This window comes from Rhipicephalus sanguineus, chromosome 2 (assembly GCF_013339695.2).
Source record: "Rhipicephalus sanguineus isolate Rsan-2018 chromosome 2, BIME_Rsan_1.4, whole genome shotgun sequence".
NCBI lineage: Eukaryota > Metazoa > Arthropoda > Arachnida > Ixodida > Ixodidae > Rhipicephalus > Rhipicephalus sanguineus.
In genome coordinates, this window is record NC_051177.1 from 19,984,404 (window position 1) to 20,003,808 (window position 19,405).

At 44.8% G+C, this 19,405-nt stretch overlaps 2 protein-coding genes across 2 annotated transcripts in view; both read right to left on the reverse strand.

Moving 5' to 3' along the window:
• LOC119382494 (putative oxidoreductase GLYR1 homolog) overlaps window positions 1-9,930 on the reverse strand; it is a 154,455-nt gene extending 144,525 nt beyond the window's left edge. The window contains 6 exon segments of the mRNA XM_037650205.2: window positions 3,603-3,655; window positions 3,658-3,724; window positions 3,726-3,732; window positions 9,160-9,242; window positions 9,740-9,776; window positions 9,881-9,930. Of these exon segments, the coding sequence (XP_037506133.1) occupies window positions 3,603-3,655; window positions 3,658-3,724; window positions 3,726-3,732; window positions 9,160-9,242; window positions 9,740-9,776; window positions 9,881-9,915 (282 nt within the window). The 5' untranslated portion in view covers window positions 9,916-9,930.
• A 2,258-nt stretch (window positions 9,931-12,188) lies between these two features.
• Window positions 12,189-19,405, reverse strand: part of LOC119381079 (STAGA complex 65 subunit gamma-like) — a gene marked incomplete at its 5' end in the record, with an annotated part of 35,919 nt that continues 28,702 nt past the window's right edge. The window contains 2 exon segments of the mRNA XM_049412153.1: window positions 12,189-12,353; window positions 16,882-17,028. Of these exon segments, the coding sequence (XP_049268110.1) occupies window positions 12,341-12,353; window positions 16,882-17,028 (160 nt within the window).

Sequence of the window (19,405 nt, forward strand, 5' to 3'; positions counted from 1 at the left end):
CTCTTTGTACTCGCGATCGAAACATGACTTGCTTTGAAACATCGGGCACCGCGGCCACGCACACCGCGACCGAGCTTACTGCTCGAGTCGTGGCTAGGCCTAACTCCGCTCACGGCGCTGGTTTACGAGACGAATCCGAACTTTGCGGGCAAGGACATCGCGCTAGCGGACAAGCCGCACTGTCTTCGTCACAAGCAGCAATCGCATCGTCCGCTGGCTCTCGAAAGTGCGGATGGACATTTACGAATCGGCAGTGGACCTCCCGGCCAAGCTCGTCGCGCATTGACGCTCGGAACAGCGGCTAGCAATTTCGCGCGTCGGCGCCGCAAAATGCGAGACCAAGCACGTTATGTGCGCCGATGTTTCGTCGCCGCGGCTAGGAGCATTGTTGCATTGTCACCGAATGCCGCCAGCCAGCATATCGTGCGCCGACTTCCCGGACCCCGCGGCCGAGTACATCGGCTTGAAAGAAAGCGCTGGTGACGCAATTTAGGCAAGTTTGGATTCGTGCTTGGTATCGGCCGCTAGCTCTGATGAATCTTCGAAAATAACGAATGCCTCGCCAATTACCGTTTCCGCGACCGAGTGGATGATGAAACGCATCACAGGCGGGTTTGCAAATGAGCGTGGCGTGTGTGTAAGCAGGGAGTTGAATTTATATCTGACCAACTCGCGTTATTGAATAAACTGCTCAGATATTTGATCCCAGAATGTTTGCAATAACTGTGCCAATTTCATCAAAACCTACGAAGGAATAAGAAAGTTGGTACTGAAGGCCACGTCCCCACCTTAATTTTATTCAGAAGGTGGAAAGAATGACCTCCGGTACGCATGCATTGTTTGTGATGAAGACAGTGATACTTCCCTCACTCTGAAGAAAGAACATACAGATTTATTCCACTGGCTAAAGAAGACTGTATAAATCATGTCAAAGAGAGGATGGGTGCAGCTCTCCAACACATGTGTCAAGAAGCAAGAAGGATAGACTAGGAGGATGGGCAGCCTGACTGAAGACCTGATTAAAAGACTGACTAGTTGTTATGGCATGTCTATCCGTGACAACATTGGCCTGACGTAGGACTTGATCAAAGGCTCACCAGCTATTATGGCCTAGCACTGCGAAGCAACACGGACGTCGAAGATATGAAGAAAGCAGTGATGGCCACCTTTCATAATGTTTCATCGACAGATGCAGAACCTCATCAAGAGCTCTGTCCTTCCGGTGCCCGCAGCTGGTGCAGGCACCGTTGCAGCGAGGCAGAGGGGAAGCCACAACTTCCACACACGTATAACGTGCCCAACAAAGTTGTTGAAGCGTTGCGGCCAGTGTACCAACGCCTGTCTGACCCTCAACTGCAGGCTCGTTGCAGTGGCAACAAGACACAAAATGCCGCTGAAAGCCTTCACTCGGTGATTTGGTCACTAATTTCTAAGCAGCAGCATGCTCCCACTTCACTGTGGAAGTAGCAGTCCTGAGGCAGTTGCGAGGTACAATGCAGGCAACTTTCAAGCTTACACCAAGATTTGTGCTGCAATGGGTGTGCAACCTGGGGCCCTACCCTCCACAGGGCTGCTAAAGACGCTCAGCGAGCAAGGAAGTCATCGCACATGCATGAAGTGGAAGGGCAGAGACGCAAAGGTTGCCTCTACACAAGAACACCAAGGACTACAGTGCTGGTGCCTTCTAACAAATGTAAACAACTTCGAAAACTTTGATAGGCTTTTTCTCACAAGTGTGTTTTTGGACATTGTGCATTGCTCGTGGAAAGAGTAGCACGGGAATGACTGGACCGATTTGATTCTGTTTCTTTTTCCTGAATCCTGACACTGCTTGTGGGTATGACATTCTTCAATTTCTTGTTTATGGCCCAGTTATTTTTCTAGATAATGATTTGTCCATGACACTGTTTCTGACAATGTGTGTCAGCAGCCATGATGATCTCTAAAAAAAAAAAAGAGAATTTACTAAACAATTCTGAGAGTGTCATACCCTGTAGTCTTCTTTTGAGTAAAGATCAACACCATTTGCAGCTTCCTGGCATGTTTTGTTACAGCGCTAGGCTTTCCACAAGCAGACCATATAATTGGACCATGTAGCATGATGTAACATGAGAACTACTCAAGGTATCATGATGAAACTGCATATTTCTTTATACAAGACACTTATTAGTATGCATGCCAAATTTCATTGCTCTAGGTCAACAAACAAAAAAGTTTTTTTTCAATGCCACCTCCCCCCTTAACTTTTTTTTCGCTTCGTATGAGCCATATTTTTACTGCGACCGTGTCCGAAGTGGTCGTTGTAAAAGTATGAGGCTTCGAAAAATGTTCGCTATATCTGGACGCAGCTTCAATGGTTAACATAGGAAAATCGTAAGTGCACTCAAATATGGTCGTTATAACCGATAGATCGTTATAAGTGGGTTCGACTGTACCTACAAACTTCTTAATCTCATCTACCCACCTAATTTTCTGTCTCCCCCTCACGCGTTTGCCATCTCTTGGAATCCAGTCAGTTACCCTTAATGACCACTGGTTATCCTGCCGACGTGCTACGTGCCCGGCCCATATGCATTTCTTCTTCTTGATTTCAACTATGATATCCTTAACCCCCATTTGTTCCCTAACCCACTCTGCTCTCTTCTTGTCTCTTAAGGTTACACCTATCATTTTCCTTTCCATCGCTCGCTGCGTCGTCCTCAATTTAAGTTGAACCCTCTTTGCAAGTCTCCAGGTTTCTGCTCCGTAGGTAAGTGCCGGTAAGATGCAGCTGTTATATACCTTCCTCTTGAGAGGTAGTGGTAGACTACCATTCATGATTTGATAATGCTTGCCGAATGAGCCCCATCCCATCCTTACTCTTCTAGTTATTTCACTCTCATGGTTCGGCTCCGCGGTTACTACCTGTCCTAAGGAGACGTACTCCTTTACAACTTCCAGTGTCTCGCCACCTATCGCAAAGCGCTGTTCTCTGCCAAGATTGTTCCACATTACTTTAGTTTTATGCATATTAATTTTCAGACCTACTCTTCTACTTTCCGTATCCAGTTCAGTAATCATGAGCTGTAATTCGTCTCCCGCGTTACTCATCAATGCAATGTCATCAGCGAATCGCAGGTTACTGAGATACCTTCCATTAACTCTTATCACTAATTCTTCCCAATCTAGGGCCCTGAAAACCTCCTGTAAACACGCGGTGAATAGCATTGGAGAGATCGTGTCTCCCTGCCGTACGCCCTTCTTTATTGGGATTCTGTCGCTTTCTTTATGCAACCTTTACGCATCCCTTATGCAACAGACTAAAGGCAGACCGTCTCATTTTTTTTTTTCATCACTCCTCAGCCCACACAGTATTGTTGACGCACATATTTTTCGGCATGGACAAACAAAACACATAAATTAACCAAGTAATGCAATGGAGCGGTTAGGATTGAGCGGCTTTAAAAGGCATTGAAGACATACTGGGCCAAAAAAATTAAAATTTGTTTGAATTGACCAAAAGTTCGAATTATCACCATCTACTGTATATACCAAATATTGATGAGAAAGAATGTACTTTCCACAATATTGGATTGAGACACAATAGGGAAACAAGAACTCACTTCTGGAAGGTTCTTGACGTAATCTTCAATGGCTTCCAAGGCTTCCTTAAAGCGGCTGTCTTGCTGGACTTTGAAAACTGCTCCTTGCTGGCTTCATATGGCTTGATTTGGTCTTCCTGGATTCCATGCACTGCATTAACATAGTGTGCTCAGCTAGGCTCAACGAACAATGTGGTGTTAAGTGCAACGACGTACTTGTACGTTACGGTGGGAGTAAACCGAATCGTTGGTAGGAAAAAAAAAGAAGAATAAAGAGAAAAGAGAAATTCACATTTGCCAATATGCATACAATATTTTACAGCCAAACCAACAGACTATTTACTCCTAAAGTCCCACAAGTATTTCCATCCTTCATCACCAAACACCTACAGTTTCCTTGCTAACATTGTCACTTGATCATGAATTCCTCGCATGAATGTGCAAGCACAGAGGAGAAAAAATGCCACAGATAAGCTGCAAGGCACCAAGACAAACTGTGCAACGAAAGAGCTTAGGTTAACAAGCTTAAAACTAAAAGTCAACTGGACAAGCAATACAAGACCAACACTCATGCAATTCTTTCATGTATCGCACTGATGCTGTGCCATTCAACAAAGGAGGCTAAAAAATCTTGCACAAATGTATGCTGCAGAACCTTAGCTTTGGTTACCTACCAAGGAAGCAAATGCTATGCTGTACATAGGAAACTGCAGCAAAGATAGGCTGCAATGCCATACCTGCCAATCTGGCGACCTCGAAATTCGGGAGATTCGCTAAGCGGGTGGGGGCAAGACACGACAGAAAAACACTGGTGTACGTATTAATCTACTGCATCTCAGGGCCGCAGTGAATGATTGCCAGTAAAGTTGTAGACGTCGGTGATCATACTGGTGCTTGTAATGATACGGCACCTGCCCGCATGTGTAGTGTCCTGTGTCCCGTGACTTGCCAATCTTAATGCACTTCTCTGTATGACACCAGTGTACCGTGGCAACAATAACAAGCATTCCCGCACATGATCAGAAAATTTAGAAACAGATGTCTTTAGCAGTACGGAGGGGTGGTGGAGAAGCACTGGAGGGGTGGTGTTTCCTAGTTGTCTTATCAAGAATGAGGCAATGCAGAAGCATTTATTAATATAATTTACATGATTTGGTGAAACCAATGTGGTGTGGACAATACTTTACACGTGAAAGGTAAAGATGCTATTTCCTCAACCTCTTCCCCTCCAACTTCTGTGGAGGGCCAACTGATGTGGCGGACAAGGGCATGCTCCCTTCGGGTCCGGAGCTCCTGATCTGCCCCATGGACGTCAGTGTATAGGAACATCTGAAATTTCGGCTGCTGAAGCTCTTCGCCATCAGATTTCTCTGACTTTCAGGCCCAAAACAACATTAATTAAAGGCCCCACCTATCCTGCGTCTATCACCTCACAGGTTCGAACCAGTGCTTTCGTGAGTCAATCCGTTTCTGGCCCTAGCAAAGTCCAAAAGGCAGCTTTGTGGCATTTCCAGATTGTGATGGGGTGAAGCATATTGAAAATTTGAAGGGGCCACTGTCACGTCGCATTGCAGTGATGTCTTTACGAATAAGCACCAGAAATGCACAGAGGTGTGACGGTGACAGGCAGCAAACATGCCCAACCTTTATGAGAAGCATTATCAGCTAACTACTCAGTAGTGCACGTGGCCTAGCGCAGCAGTATGCGTAACCGAAACGCGCTGCGATGCCATTTACGCTGCCTCTTCGTGAGAGACCGCTAAGTGGCGCTGCCTTCATGAATGAGAGCAGCTCGCCATCGCTGTGCCCGTGTGCGGTAGAGAATGGAGTGGACATCACGAACACTTTCATGACAAACGCCTGCATACGGTATAGCAAGCGCCCTGGAAGCGATGGCGTGAGCGTAGTTGGCAACGTGCTGCACACAACTAAGAACGATCGGCTTCATGCGGTAGCAAATGCTGCGTATCGGCGAAGGTTCGGCGATGCGTGTGCGCATCGTTTACGTGTGCACACGCGTAATCTATTCCATGCTTTGCTGGTGTCAGCAGTGCTCATCACAAGACACAAATTTGCAATTGGCAGTCGGCAAGTAGTAAAGTGGAGTTCGCAGCAGGTACCGATTGTATTCACGAGTCTGGGCGCGCACCAAAATGTCTGATAAGTGTACCGGGAGGCATTAAAGCTATTTCGGACGCGGCTGAGGCAATTTTACTGCTTCAGCAAAATAAAAAAGCATAAAAATGAACTCGTTTTTTCAGACTGCCCGATTATTCGATTTCGTGGTCCCTAGGGAATCCGAAAAATCGGACACTGACTGCATCTCTACTCCGGAAGTTCGAATATTTTGAACGGTCAAATTCCGGTGCAAATCGAATTGAACAGCAAACAATATTAGAAAAATATTTGCAAGTTCGAATATTCGCACACCGCTACTTAAAACGAAATGTAATCCAGGTTAAGGTTCTTATTAAAGGGCCCCTAAACCACCTCAGATATTTTTTCAAACATTTCAGGTAAACATGCGCATCGTGTGCAGAATGCCGTCCCGATCAACGATGCCCCATGTCACAGCGCTACAAGCTGCGGGCGCGCCACAAATTCCAAGAAACAATTTCTTCTCCTCTCCGGGCCCTTCCAGTCTGCCTAGTGATGCGTGTGACGTCAGCGTGTTGAATCTGTGATGCGGTATGCAGGCGATGCTGCAATTGGTCGAACAAGAACCTACGACTTTCGGTAGTCTGCAAGCAGCTGCCCGCACTCCTTGCTGTTCCTTCGTCGTGTTGCCAGCGTGCGCGCGCTTGTGAATCGGCAACTGCGGCCCGTAACGCAACTGCCAAATTGTTAGTGTACCAGCACAGTCACGTGTAGTGGTCTGATAATGCTGCGCGGCTGCAAAAGCGCCGACTGGAAAAACGAAAAGATGTGACACATGTCGTACAGATCCATCATGTGGGCGATCTTTTGAAGGCATGAGCGCAACACAGGGTCCATACTGGCACAATTCATATGAGCACGGGCCGGCATGACAACAACAGCGGTTAGCCGAGAAGCATGGAGTTCACGGAGTCGCGGCAATCGGAAGTGCCCGCTGTTTCGAAGAGCGCGTCAGCGAGGACTGGGAGTAGCACTCGGCGAGGAGGGCAAAGCGGCTTTCAGAGAGGAGACCAGCAGAAGAGCGGAGGGTAGCGAAGGAAAGAGTGAAACTAGCGATCGCAGCGTTTCGATCATCAAACGCATGTAACTCCGCTACGACGGCACCATTTTGAAAAATTCTCACGGCTACATGTTCGTTGTAGACTCATGTACAACTGTCATACCGCAACTAAATTTCGACCTCTGGGTGGTTTAGGGGCCCTGTAAAGGTTAACTTTTTGACGTGCAGCACAACAGCTAAAGCAATTTGTGCAACTACAATCTTGTTCCCAGATTCCCACTTGACTCCAGATGCCTCCTGTTGGCCGTGTTTACAAACGCTCGACTATTCTTTCTTTTTCAATTCCTCCATGTTGCTTTGGTGAAGTGGTGCCACGGAAGCAAGGACGAAATTTCGCACACGATATTTATCTACCAGCCATGGAAGCAAATTTTGCCGTTTTGTCAGCAGAGAATAATAAGAATAAAAAACTGCACTGGACTGAGGACAAACATCGACAACAATTGCGAATGCTATTTTGTATACCCGTGTAGACCAGGAACGCAAGACTGCAATGACATTGAGTATGAATGCTATTTACTGCAAATGACATAACATGTGCCGTGTAACAGGGGTATTACATGCAGGAAATACAAAACGAAACTTATTTCACAGCCCTCATACCCACTGCCTGTAATACCCGGCTCTGTTAAATCCTTCTGGTTCTATCACGACAACAAGCAATTGTATTTTTCCGCCGTTTTGACACTGGACGAATTCATTTTTAAAGGAGCACCAATACAGAAATTTTGGTCTGGTGTTTTTTGCTGCAATATGTTGCTGGGGGCTTGTTCGTCATAACATGGTACAGCGCCGTGGTCTCGTGCCCTCTCTTGTCCCATCTTCTAGCGCTGTTTTTCACTCGTAATGGTACACCCCTTGCTGCAACGCGCAACAAATAAAATGTTTGGGAGAGATATGAGAATGATAAGCCGCTGCCTGCAACCAATGCCAAGCGTGTGCAATGTGGTAAGCAAATCTGTGAGGACACATAATTCATGCACTTCTGTGTTGCCTACATCGGCTGGTCGTGTTCTTTCACCTGCTGCACGATTTCATCAGTGTCATCGTTGACTGCTACTGACTATTTACTTGAGGCTGGTATCACCAAGAACAAAACTTTCCACACGTTTGTTGTGCACTCGCGAGCTGCCACTGAATCTTAGTCTGCTGGTGCAAGCGTGCCAAAAGGGCAAAACTGACTGACATCATAGCCAGCTGTGCCAGCACGGGGCTCAGCTGCAATGGTGCTGTCGGGGAAGTTGGCGGTCACCATCAGGTCTCCTAATGCGACATCAATGTTGCGAAGTGTGACACATAGTGCTTAATTTCACATGTGAACTTCAATATTCATATAAACTACCTTCCAGGCTATATTCGCTGTAAAGATTTGGTAGATGATATCGCATAGTCTCGGAATTCAATCCCAAAGGCTATCTCAGCAGCAAAATTTTGTATCAGTGCAGCTTTAAGCAGATGACTCTGGGCTCTCAACGTTTTTTCCAAACTGATCTCGAGGCACCAGGTACCACACGATGTTCCATGCCAGCTGCTTGAACACTTTCAGACAAGCACAAGTGGAAAGGTGTCGCACTCTCTTGCAAGAATTCCGGTGAGTCGAGCAGAGTAAACAATTTTGTCACTGAGAGAAAACTGTCTGCAAATCATTTGTGCGGATGAGATTGAAATAATGAGCTTTGCCACAGGAGACACCCGTTTTCATTGCCTCACTATGCTGCCTGCCGGCACACAAGCCAAGCTGTTTACATATACGGAAGTCAGACAGCATTGGCTCTCCAACACGATATGGAGTTCAATATGGAAATTTCAGTAGTAAGTGAGCATCTATCCTGTCCACAATGTTTTTTCCTGTAATGTGTTTTGTTTCGCTCAACGATTTCACAATAGAAATGTTCAAGAGGATAAAATTGAATGAGATTTCACAAGATGCAGTGAACCGAACCGGAGATCATTGGGGGAGGCCATCCTGCAGTGGACCTAAACAGGCTGAAAATTATGAATGACGATTCTAAAACTGCCTAATCAGAACATCAGTAAAATATTTAAAATGTCGTCACTTGAGAGCCTTGTTCAAATTGTGAGTGTAGATCAAGTCTCAGAAGCTAGCGGTTTGTCATTATACGACTTCTTTTTTTTAATGCAGATACTGCATTTTAAATGATTAGAACATAAATGGCTGTAAGTGTAACCAATTTGGCTTTTCGAAAAATCATGCACTAATGTGAAATTGCACATTTAGCAGCAAAACACGATCGGATAATTTCTTTTTTTCTGTGTTTCGATCGCTTAGCGCTCGAGAAGCGCTGTAGCTAGTGCGTGTTTATGGGCGGAAACGCCAGAATGGGGGCAACAAAAACTCACTAGTTGTTGGTTCCGAAAAAGAAGATGCAATGCATTGGCTTCTTTAGTGCCGGCCTCTTCACCTCTTTGGTCGGGTTGGCCACCTGTAAACGAGAGACGCATCGAGTAATGAGAAAGTGGCGGATGGGTGCACGCATGGCGCTCGCCGGCGTGCATACTAAATCTCCCGCCACTCAAAACCGAAAGTCAGCTACAACGCCAACACAAGCGCCAATGGCCGCTGCACAGGCGCACGAATCACCCCAAAGAGCGCGCGACAACGCCGCCTGCGCGAAATCCTGCACAACTAAAAATTATCGCAACTAAACTAACCTCCCGCCGCCGACTATGCGGCTCGTTTTGGCGGAATTCGCTAGGCCTAAAGAGCATAAACAGCAACACGGCGCGGTTTTCAGCGGCGAGCAACACGCCCGATGACCATTGCCAAATGCGCATTACAACAGCGAAAGTTCATACACGAACACACACATCGAATCAACTGTTCCAGAGTTCACGTGGATCTGTTTGACAGGGCGCACAACACGCCGATTTTGAATTTGAATGATCGTTGAAGAGCCGCTACAAACAAAGCCGCACTTACCTTTCCTGGCCACGGGGAGAAGCCTTTCATTTTAGCCCTGCAATGTGCAAAGATCACATCCGCACAGTGTAAGGTATCATAAAAACTGCCATCAAGCAGAACATTTGGCTTCCAAGAAACGTGCAAGTCGAAATGTCTCACCACACAGGGTCGCCGATGTTATACTTCGTCGCCATGCTGAACGAAGAGCGTTGTGGAGGCTGACGGGATTGCAACAAAACGCGCGCGGTTTTTATATCCAAACGCACGCGCAGTTTCGTAAACAACTTAATTTTATCAGAACTGTACTAATACATGAAACATATAATAAAAGATAATCATATCTGTTCTTTTTCATAACTCAAATGGCGTTGCTTTTATAGTTTATTTTACTAGGCACTCGAGCATTGTTTTCGGGTCTGGTTTCGGTGTTCAATATGCGCATATCAGAGGTGTTCAACAAATTTCTCGGCCAACGACATTCAACCACGCTGTTGGTTCCTTTTGTCGCATCACACCAGCGCAGTTTTCTGAAGCTATTTCATTCGATAATGGAAAATGTCTACTTACCTCAACGCGACATAATGTTGGATAGAAAGCTTCCAGAATGTCCCCCACGCAAGCAAGCGCGTTCAGACGCTCGGCGCGTTTTCTCAAAACTGGCGGTGTCATCGAGTCACCACTACGCAATTACAGCGATTACACCAGTCGGTTTCTGTTGTAGTTTTTCATGATCAGCCATGCGCCCCAGCTTAGAGTGGATTCGCTTGTAAGTGTGCTCTGGAGGAACTACATGGCCCCATCTCCCTTGTCCTCTTTTGTCAGTGCCCATATTGTGCTTCTCAATATTGAAAAATAGACCCCGTGCAAAATTTGCCATGCCTAAAGATGTATGGTATTATCCATTTATCGCTGTCCTCCTTCACAACTACTTGTTTCACAACAGACTGACACTGTGATAAGTTTGTGACCACACGAGCTATCAATATAAGCACCAGCAGTTCTCCTGCAACATATACAAGCATGTCAGTTTATATTACTGCTTGTATTTACTACCCTGGAAAGTAATTCACTGGGCAGTGCCATTATTATGTAGAACCATGGGAGCAAACAGCAGGTGATATATCATAAAGGTGTGCAGATGCTCCAATAAAGAATCTTGGTGACTTTCAACAGTTCTCAAGATCATACCAGATGAAAAAGCCTTTCATGAACTTGGTGGCTTTAAAAGTCCTCAAGATTTCGAAGCTTCACGCACAGCTGAAGCCTTAAAAGGTTAGCAGTGAGCATCTTTTAGAAAAGACTTGTGTAACAACTGTGCTAGCGTGTCACACTTTCGACAAGACTTTCTTCACCATTCATCTTCACTTATCTTGATGGTGCATGGACAACTTGTTACTGTTCCGTTCCAACAACGGACTACCCACGTCGATACCCAGCAGTTCACATGGGGGACAAACTGCACTAATTTGTAATTTTCGTACAGAGGAGCTAGGCAGAAGTGGTAGACACCTTAATGGGCCTTTTTAGATGCAAAGCATCTTACGACGGAGCTCAATCCGGTGGTGGTGGTGTGCAGCGTGACCACCCTTACTGCGCATGCGCAGACCCTCTCCCCACACCTCCTCTCCCTTTCCTCACCTCTTTCCCTATCCCCTTTCCCCCTCTCCCCTCTGAAACGTGGGCTCGACATGGCGAAACGCTGCTTCGCATCGCCTCATGGTCCCCTTTAGCGGGGGATGGCGTGAGTTTTCATGAGGGTAGTCTGCGCATGCGCAGGGGTGGTGACGACACACACGCCATGTCTTTTGGGGGTCACAGCATGGCGAGAGGAGCACACTGAGCGCCACCTGGCGTGGCAGATTTGCAAATTTCCCCGAAAAACACCAGGCATCCGAGAATGTCAACCGGCACGCAGCGGGCAACTTCGGAGGCCACGAAACCCCAGTTTTGATTTAAGCGATCTCCATCAGACCTGAAAAAGGCCCATTTTTTCAAAACATTGCTCACAGCACACTTGTCTTGTATTCATTGAGTTTAATCTCACCGTCTTCCCAACAACTAGAGCACAGCAAATGGAGCTCATGTTCTTTTCTTGCTGTCAGAACACACAGGCTTCCATTTGCACACACGTCAGCTGTAAGAATAATAATTGCAAGGGTTTCACGTGAAGAAACCACAACATAATTACGAGGCGCGTCATAGTGGGTGACACCGGATTAATTTTGACCACCTGGGGTTCTTTAATGTGCAGCTAAGTACAAGCACACAAGTGTTCTTGCATTTCGCTCCCATCGAAATGCAGCCGCTATGGCCAGGAATTGAAACCGCACCCTCGAGCTTAGCAAGCTGTAAGGAGAAAGATGCTAGTATTTGGCCTCCCCAAGACCACATGAAATGCTGGAGGCGCAAGGTGGAGGTTATGTGATAGCATGTTATCCATGCGTACCTGCACAGAAAGAATACATGCCAAAATACAGATATGATGACTTCTTTATAGTGCATGTACTCTATTATTAATGTATACAGAGCCTTCCTTCTGATGGATTTTCTGTATTGCTATCATATTTACATATTTATAAGCCCAATATAGATATTTCTCCCATATGCTGAGGGCTTGCTTCATGTCTTCTTCCTATATTCAAGAAGAAAGAAAGAAAAACAATGTTATTACTACGCAATATACAAAATACTCTTAATACGAAAAACACAATTTAAATGTTGCATCTAGCAATGAGACGGTTTGCATTTGGAGAATGTGTGGCTAAAATCAGAATTGCATTTTGACAGTGACAGGGAACACAGTGGCAGAGCTAATGACTTGCCCAGCTTTCCCTGATGTATGTGTGTTCGTAAAACAATCTGCTATTAAGTGAAAACTGGCGCCAATTTATTGAAAGGTGATACTTTTGCTGCACAGAGTTGATGGTCCCTATACTTACCCTATCTACTTTTGTAATGGCCGCTAGTACCACCCGTATGTAGCACGAAGCCACAAGGGAATCCATGTCACTTTCTCAGAAAGAAAGGTTTTAATTTGCTGAAAAATTGGGCCTGGCCCGGTGATCGAACCTGGGACCAACGCCTTTCCGGGGCGGTCGCTCCACCAACTGATGATGCCAATTAATTCACCACCGTGCTGCCAAGTGCTAGCTTCTTGGTTAGCAAAATTGGCAGAGCGACCGCCCCGGAAAGGCGTTGGTCCCGAGTTCGATCCCAGAGCCAGTACGAATCTGACGCAACTAAGCTTCCTTTCTGAGAAATCCATATGGATTTCCTTGTGGCTTGGTGCTACAAACAAGTGCTTGTCAATTTCCCTTTCTTAACCCTTACACCCCCTTGCGGGATTCCCCAGAACCGATTTGCAGTATTCTGTGTCAATGTGCTTTGAGTTGTCGATTAATTTGCCTTCGCACTGCCAATTGCTAGCTTCCTGGTTAGCTCAATTATTTACGTTCTATGTGCGAGTAAAAGCGTATGAGGGCTGCCGAGGATTGTGGCCCAAGCGTAGAGGAGATGCACGGGCCATCTCTCTCACGTGAAATGTGCACGGACGGTTCCCGGAAGGGTTAGCTGCATTGCTCCAGCAGAAACTGTGTACTCTGACCGACCGGGTGTGGTCGCCCGTGGTTTCACGCGCCATATCTTTACAGGGATTAACAGAAGGCTCATACCTTTGTACGTGTTGTGTTTTATCGTAAAATTTGCATTGGATCCACAGACAGCACAAAGCTAGCTTCACTTGCTGCGGCAGCCGCGTTTCCTTATGCCAGTGTTTTGTCGCGTTGTGCCAGGTTGCATGGTAAAGGAGTGAGCTGCTAACCTTACTTTGTATAACATTCCCATTTGTTGCTATTGCATTCATTCCTTTGCCCTTGCGGCAAAACTGCAACTTTTTTGTAACGAGAGCAGCTTTACTCCATACTCATTTGGCAGACGTTGACACATCGTTATGCAACGGTGGAGAGAAAGATTCTTCTGCTTCACGAAGCGCCAGATCCATCTATTGCTGGCTTTAAATGCTGTAACCGGAATGCGTTTGTTTCAAGTGATGCCGAGCACTTTCATGCACAACATCTCCACTGAAATTTCATAGCCATTGCTCTGCATCTCTGCCACGTACTGCAGAAGCGAGTCTGATATCTCCAGGAACATGCCGTGCTTGACTCCGAAAGTGCACCTCTCTGCATTTGTTTTTCCGAGTGGAGCTTCTTGGGAGCACCATCGTCGCATAAATTTTTCAATGACCTCGAATTTACAACCAGCCACCCGTTTTCCACTTTCTGAGCAAAGTCAATCGCTTGGCAAAAAGCATCCTCTGTTTTTTAAGGAAAGAAAGAGTATGCGGGTATTACAAGGTTCAGACATGCCAGTGATTAGATCACGCAGGTAATTACATAACGCAAGACGAAACAAGTTGTCAACACAGAGCATCGTACAAATGCATACTGCATAGGCGCATGACCGCACACTGGCAAGCGTATGTGTAGGTATCTTAGTGATCATGGTCAAGTCGATGAGTAGGTCCCATTTTACTTTGGTGGGATGAGTGCTGCCCTTGTGTGCCACTTGCACAGTCGGGAGTGACTGTCAATGTGCATACATATGATGCGCATCCCACTTGGCCAATGACCTTGGCTTGGCCTGCACAACATGGTGGTGCACAGTCATGTGACTGTTCGTGCGAGGACAATGCCCTTGATGTGCACGTCTCTCTGCACGGTAAATGTTTCGATAACATCAACATTGTTTCATGTTATGAACATGAACAATGTTTCAGATAACATTCATGTGCCTGAGCACAATGTGGCCCATGCAGCCACATGCTATGTATTGAAGACCACACGTGTGCTTTGGGCAAGCTATGTAAAAGGCAGTTCTAATGCGCACACTGTACTATATGTTTTTTATAGAGCTGCATGAATAGCAAGATTCTGGGTGCGAAGCAAATTCGAATACAAAAGTTTGAGTGCGAATCGAATTGAATATTTTTAGAATATTGCTCGAATACTTCGAAGCTAAATTACAGAAAAATGTTGCAGAGGATCCCCAAGCATGTTCTGATAAGATGGCAACATGAAATTTTTTTGGCTAGGTTGGTGTTACAGAGGGGTGCTGCAATGTGGTGTTCTCGAGTTGTGTTATAAGGAATGAGGAAATGCGGAGGCCGAATTGTGTTTATTTACATTATTCGGTACAACCACAGAGGTGCCAACAACTTTTTTACATCTCTTCAATTTTGTTGTCGAGATCCTATAAATCATAACGTCGATGAATCTTCTGCTGATGTCGACGCTAAGCCTGCAACATTGGCAACGGACTCGCTGCAGCTACATGCTGCTGCAACACTGCCTCTACAGAAATTGAAGGCCAACTAATCTGGCGGACTAGGGTGCGCAACCTTTGAGTCGGGAGTTCCTTTTCTACCACAAAAATTCCCCTCTCCAAACTCCATGGCTTTGAGCGGTTTCTGCGACAGTTCTTGGGCCAGCGTGACTACCGATGGGAGATGTCGCTTGTTTTCCGCACAAAGCTTTTGCGGATGCCAGATGAATGCGCGCTTTTGCAAACCTGGCCAACTAACGCTTTCGCATTAAAATGTAGCACAAGACCTGGCCAAAAACAAAACAATTACTTTTTGCATGGCAACCCGTAGACCTAGTGGCAGCACACTGTCCGCTGCATGAAAACGAAACTGTGTTGCTAGCTGTCGCACAGTGATGCGGGTGATGTAGCGTGCAGCATTGGCATAAGCCTGGATAATTTGATATTCGCTGTTTTTAGTGTGATACTAAAGAATTTGATATCACAGGCTGATTTCAGGGTGCCAAGACATTATTCGTAAAGCATGTTTCTCAAAAAGAGTCGATCGAGTATGAAACGGGAACCACATTTGCGGCACTGGCAACAGCATCGTCACCATAAGATGGCGATGGAACGCATTTTAAAGCTAGTTCGCTCAGGCGAATTTTGTGCTTGATTACAGTCTGTCAGCGCCAAATTTGTTCCCAGCGAAGTGGAAATGGTGTGCGCACCTTTGATTCTGAAAGCTCATATCAAAGAAAAGTTATTTCGCACACCGTGAATAGCTACGTCGCATCTACTCTGCGTGCCCGAAACCTGTGTCCACGAGTGGTGCAAACAAAGGAATGAAATCTTTATTTGCATGTCGACTAGGAAAAGTTTGTACGGGCTAAAAATAAAAAAATATCCGGACTTCGATGACAAGCTTGCAGACTTCCTCAAGCAGCTCTGTGTCGAGGTAACTGCCCTTAAATCGGCACACGATTGAGGTGTATCCAGAAGCGACCTTAAAGCCAGCAAAAGTGGATCACTGAAGGAAATGAATTGCCAGCAGAGTAACTTTCACTTTTTACGCTGCACTCTTTCTAGTCTGAGTGCACCAATCGAGCTACCTTGTCTAAAATACTGTCAGGGTACTGTGATGGCCGTTAACCTTTTTGATAGGTCAATGTTCATGAGGACAATTGGATTTGTGTGCATCATTTACAAGAGCTGTGATTTGACTTTTAGGTAACGATGCCGTTATATTTATTTTCCAGATGTTCGAATCCTTCAAAAGTAAAATTCCAGTGCAAATCGAATAGCAAGCACTATTAGAAAAATTTTGAAAGTTTGAATATTCGCAGATCCCTAGTTTTTTATATGATCTGCCTGTAGACATGGCATGCATTAAATATTGAAGCAAGGGACAGCATGCATGCTTTTCGCACACAACAAAGGCAGCACTATGATGGCTTGTGCTCGCAGTGATCGAGTGAGCCACGGGCCCGAAGCATCGTGCAATAATAAAATCTTCTGATACCTTTGCACATTTTCCCAAATAATATGTTTTTCATGTTTTTTTTTTTTCAAGATGTGAACGAGGTTTTAATGCCTCATAACGACTCCTTCCCACTGACTGCAAGACAAGCGAAATACAAGATGATGAATAAAGACAAGCTCTGTTCTTATTGGAAATGGCAAATTCAACTGAGACAAATTTTTCATCAGATTGGAAGCTTTCTTTATGAGAAATCCATATGGTTTTCCTTTTTAACTTTTGGCTACAAACAGGTGAATCACAATTTTTCTTATTCGATTTGCAGGTCCTTACTTTGTTGCTCATAAAAGCTGAAATGGAAGAGGTAGGCTGGACTCACTTTTTCTTGAATGGAGGCGGACGACCAAGCCTCGTAGTGTCCAGGGAGCCCGACTCAACTGAGTCAACCAGAGAGCCTATGCTGACTTCAGCAGAAAGTGGTGGAGAGTCACTCACAATCACTATTTCTTCATCTGCATCCAGCTGCCTGAAAAATGAGAGGAAGACGAGCCTGAAGGTACTGCTGCACAAATGGTTGATGTCAAGCTAATGCAGGCAAAATATGAATGTTTTTTACTAATCAAAATGTTTATATTTAACGCTTTCAAACAGCACCAGCTGCACACTCTCACATATGTGCCAACAGCAAAATTTTTTGATGGAGTAGTGCTGGGTACTGACTAAAATGTACTTTAATATATTCTTCTGTAAGGGCTGCGTCTTTAAGTTACAGTCTGAATACTGACAACATTTTGTATGTGGGCTGCAACTTTTTTTTTTCACACTTGAACATTTTAGTTGCAGCCATGCAGCGGTATCCCTACATAGTACTGACACTGTACATAGCTGAACATTGCCCTGCTCTTCGGTTGTAGTTGCAGCTGCTAATCTTTTGGTAGAAAGCTCACTGAAATTAGTGTTGGTATTACAAAGAAATTCATTTCTAAGTGCACTGGGAGAGACTGCAAACCGTGTCTGTGATTTAAACTGTTGTGGAACTGTGGTTTATTCTTCAAGTCGACTTCCTTGGAGAACAAAGATATATTCTGCAGCAGCCATAGTCACATATTGGGGTACTGGAATTGATAATATTAAATGGCAGGTAAACATAAAAAAGTCCGTTCCATGATTGCTGAGAATAAATCAGTGGCCACCATAAACTGATTGACATTGACAAACAGATTATGCAGCTCAAATTAAGAAAAGTATACAGTCAACATCTCATTTTTCCAAACATTCTAGGGGATTACGAAGTTGTAAGAAAAATTATGTAGTCTAAAGAAATGAATTTGTGCCCTTTTACTTTCCTCAAGGAGTCAAATGGCCACAGCCATGTATGAAGCGATGTCATAACTGTGAAGGCATGACAGTACACTTATCAGGTGTCTCGGTGCTCATACAGTAAAACGCGGTAAATGTGTCCATGCCGGGAATGCGGCACAACTGCACACTAACCATCAATTGCGTAACTTATGTGCACTGCTGCTACCAACCCCTGTGCACATGCTCATCTGTGCACCCACGTGAAAGGTCAACCTCAAAAGATAAATTCTCTCTTAAGGGGGGACGTGGCACTTAGGGAATGAAAATCAGCCAAAAAATCTAGTTTTCGCTGGCCATCTCTGCACATTCCTGACATCATTGTGCCCATAGTTACAAATTTTCATTGCTGCATACTGTCTCCTTCTATCCAGATCTTACTATAAAAAAGCAAAACCGTGCACCCTGCCCTTTAAGGGGGCAGGTGGCGATCGAAAAAAACTTTTTTGTTTTTTGACCTAGAGTAATGAAATTTGGCAGGCACACTGAAGAGTGCCTTGAATAGCTATATATAAAGTTTCATTGCGATATCTCGAGTAGTTTTCAAATTACACTATGTTACATGATCTGATGACATAGTCTGCTGGTGAAAAGCCTAGCATTGTAACAAAACATGCCAGGAAGGTCCAAGTGGTTTTGATCTTTACTCAAAAGAGCTCTACACAGGATGACATTATTAAAAATTGTCTATTGCTTTCAGTTTTTTTACAAATAACATCCACATCAGCTTCATGTATTGCATCAGAACTTCTCACGCACTAATTATCACTTACAAAAAAAACTAGGCCCTAAGCAAGGTAAAGAATAATGTCATCCTGTCAACAAGACTTCAAGGATTGAAAAAGAAAAAACGGAATCAAAATCTGTGTAGTAGTTGCCAAGATATCTGCTCCACAAGCTGAGCAAGATGCCAAAAAAACAGTATTGAGAAAACGGCATTTAAAGTTTGGCCTTCTCTAAAACACCTAAAGATAGTGATATTTGGTTTTTTTTTATGATGTTTCACTTCTTGGACATGTGGCCTTTCTGCAGTGTGCCTTTGTTTTTTTTTCATAACCTCCTTTTTTTTTATCTAAAAAAAACAGTATGGATTTCAAACCAAGTTCTCTGTATGAAGGAGTGGCGTGACAGACAAGACAGAAAAGAAGATATTGCAATCTAATAAGGCCATATACTGAAATAATTACACATATTTCTTGTATTTATGCTGTCATTAGCATAATTAAGTCTTGCTTATTGATTTTTAATCATAGAATAATTTTTATAAAGAGAAAGGTTTGTTGTGAGAGAAAATGGCTCACACCATGACAGCCGATGCCTTCGTTCCAAATAGCAAACAGTTATGGCCAAGACATTAGTGGCACAGGGATTTTTGAGCAGTTTATTCAATGACGCGAGTCGGGCAGATAAAAATTCGTCCCCCTGCTTCCTACACGGTCTTTTGCCGCTCTCGCGTATGAAACGTATTATCATTCGGCCGACCGCGGCAACGCTAGTCTACGAGGCTTTCATTGTTTCAGAACATCCATAAACGCCTGCGGCGA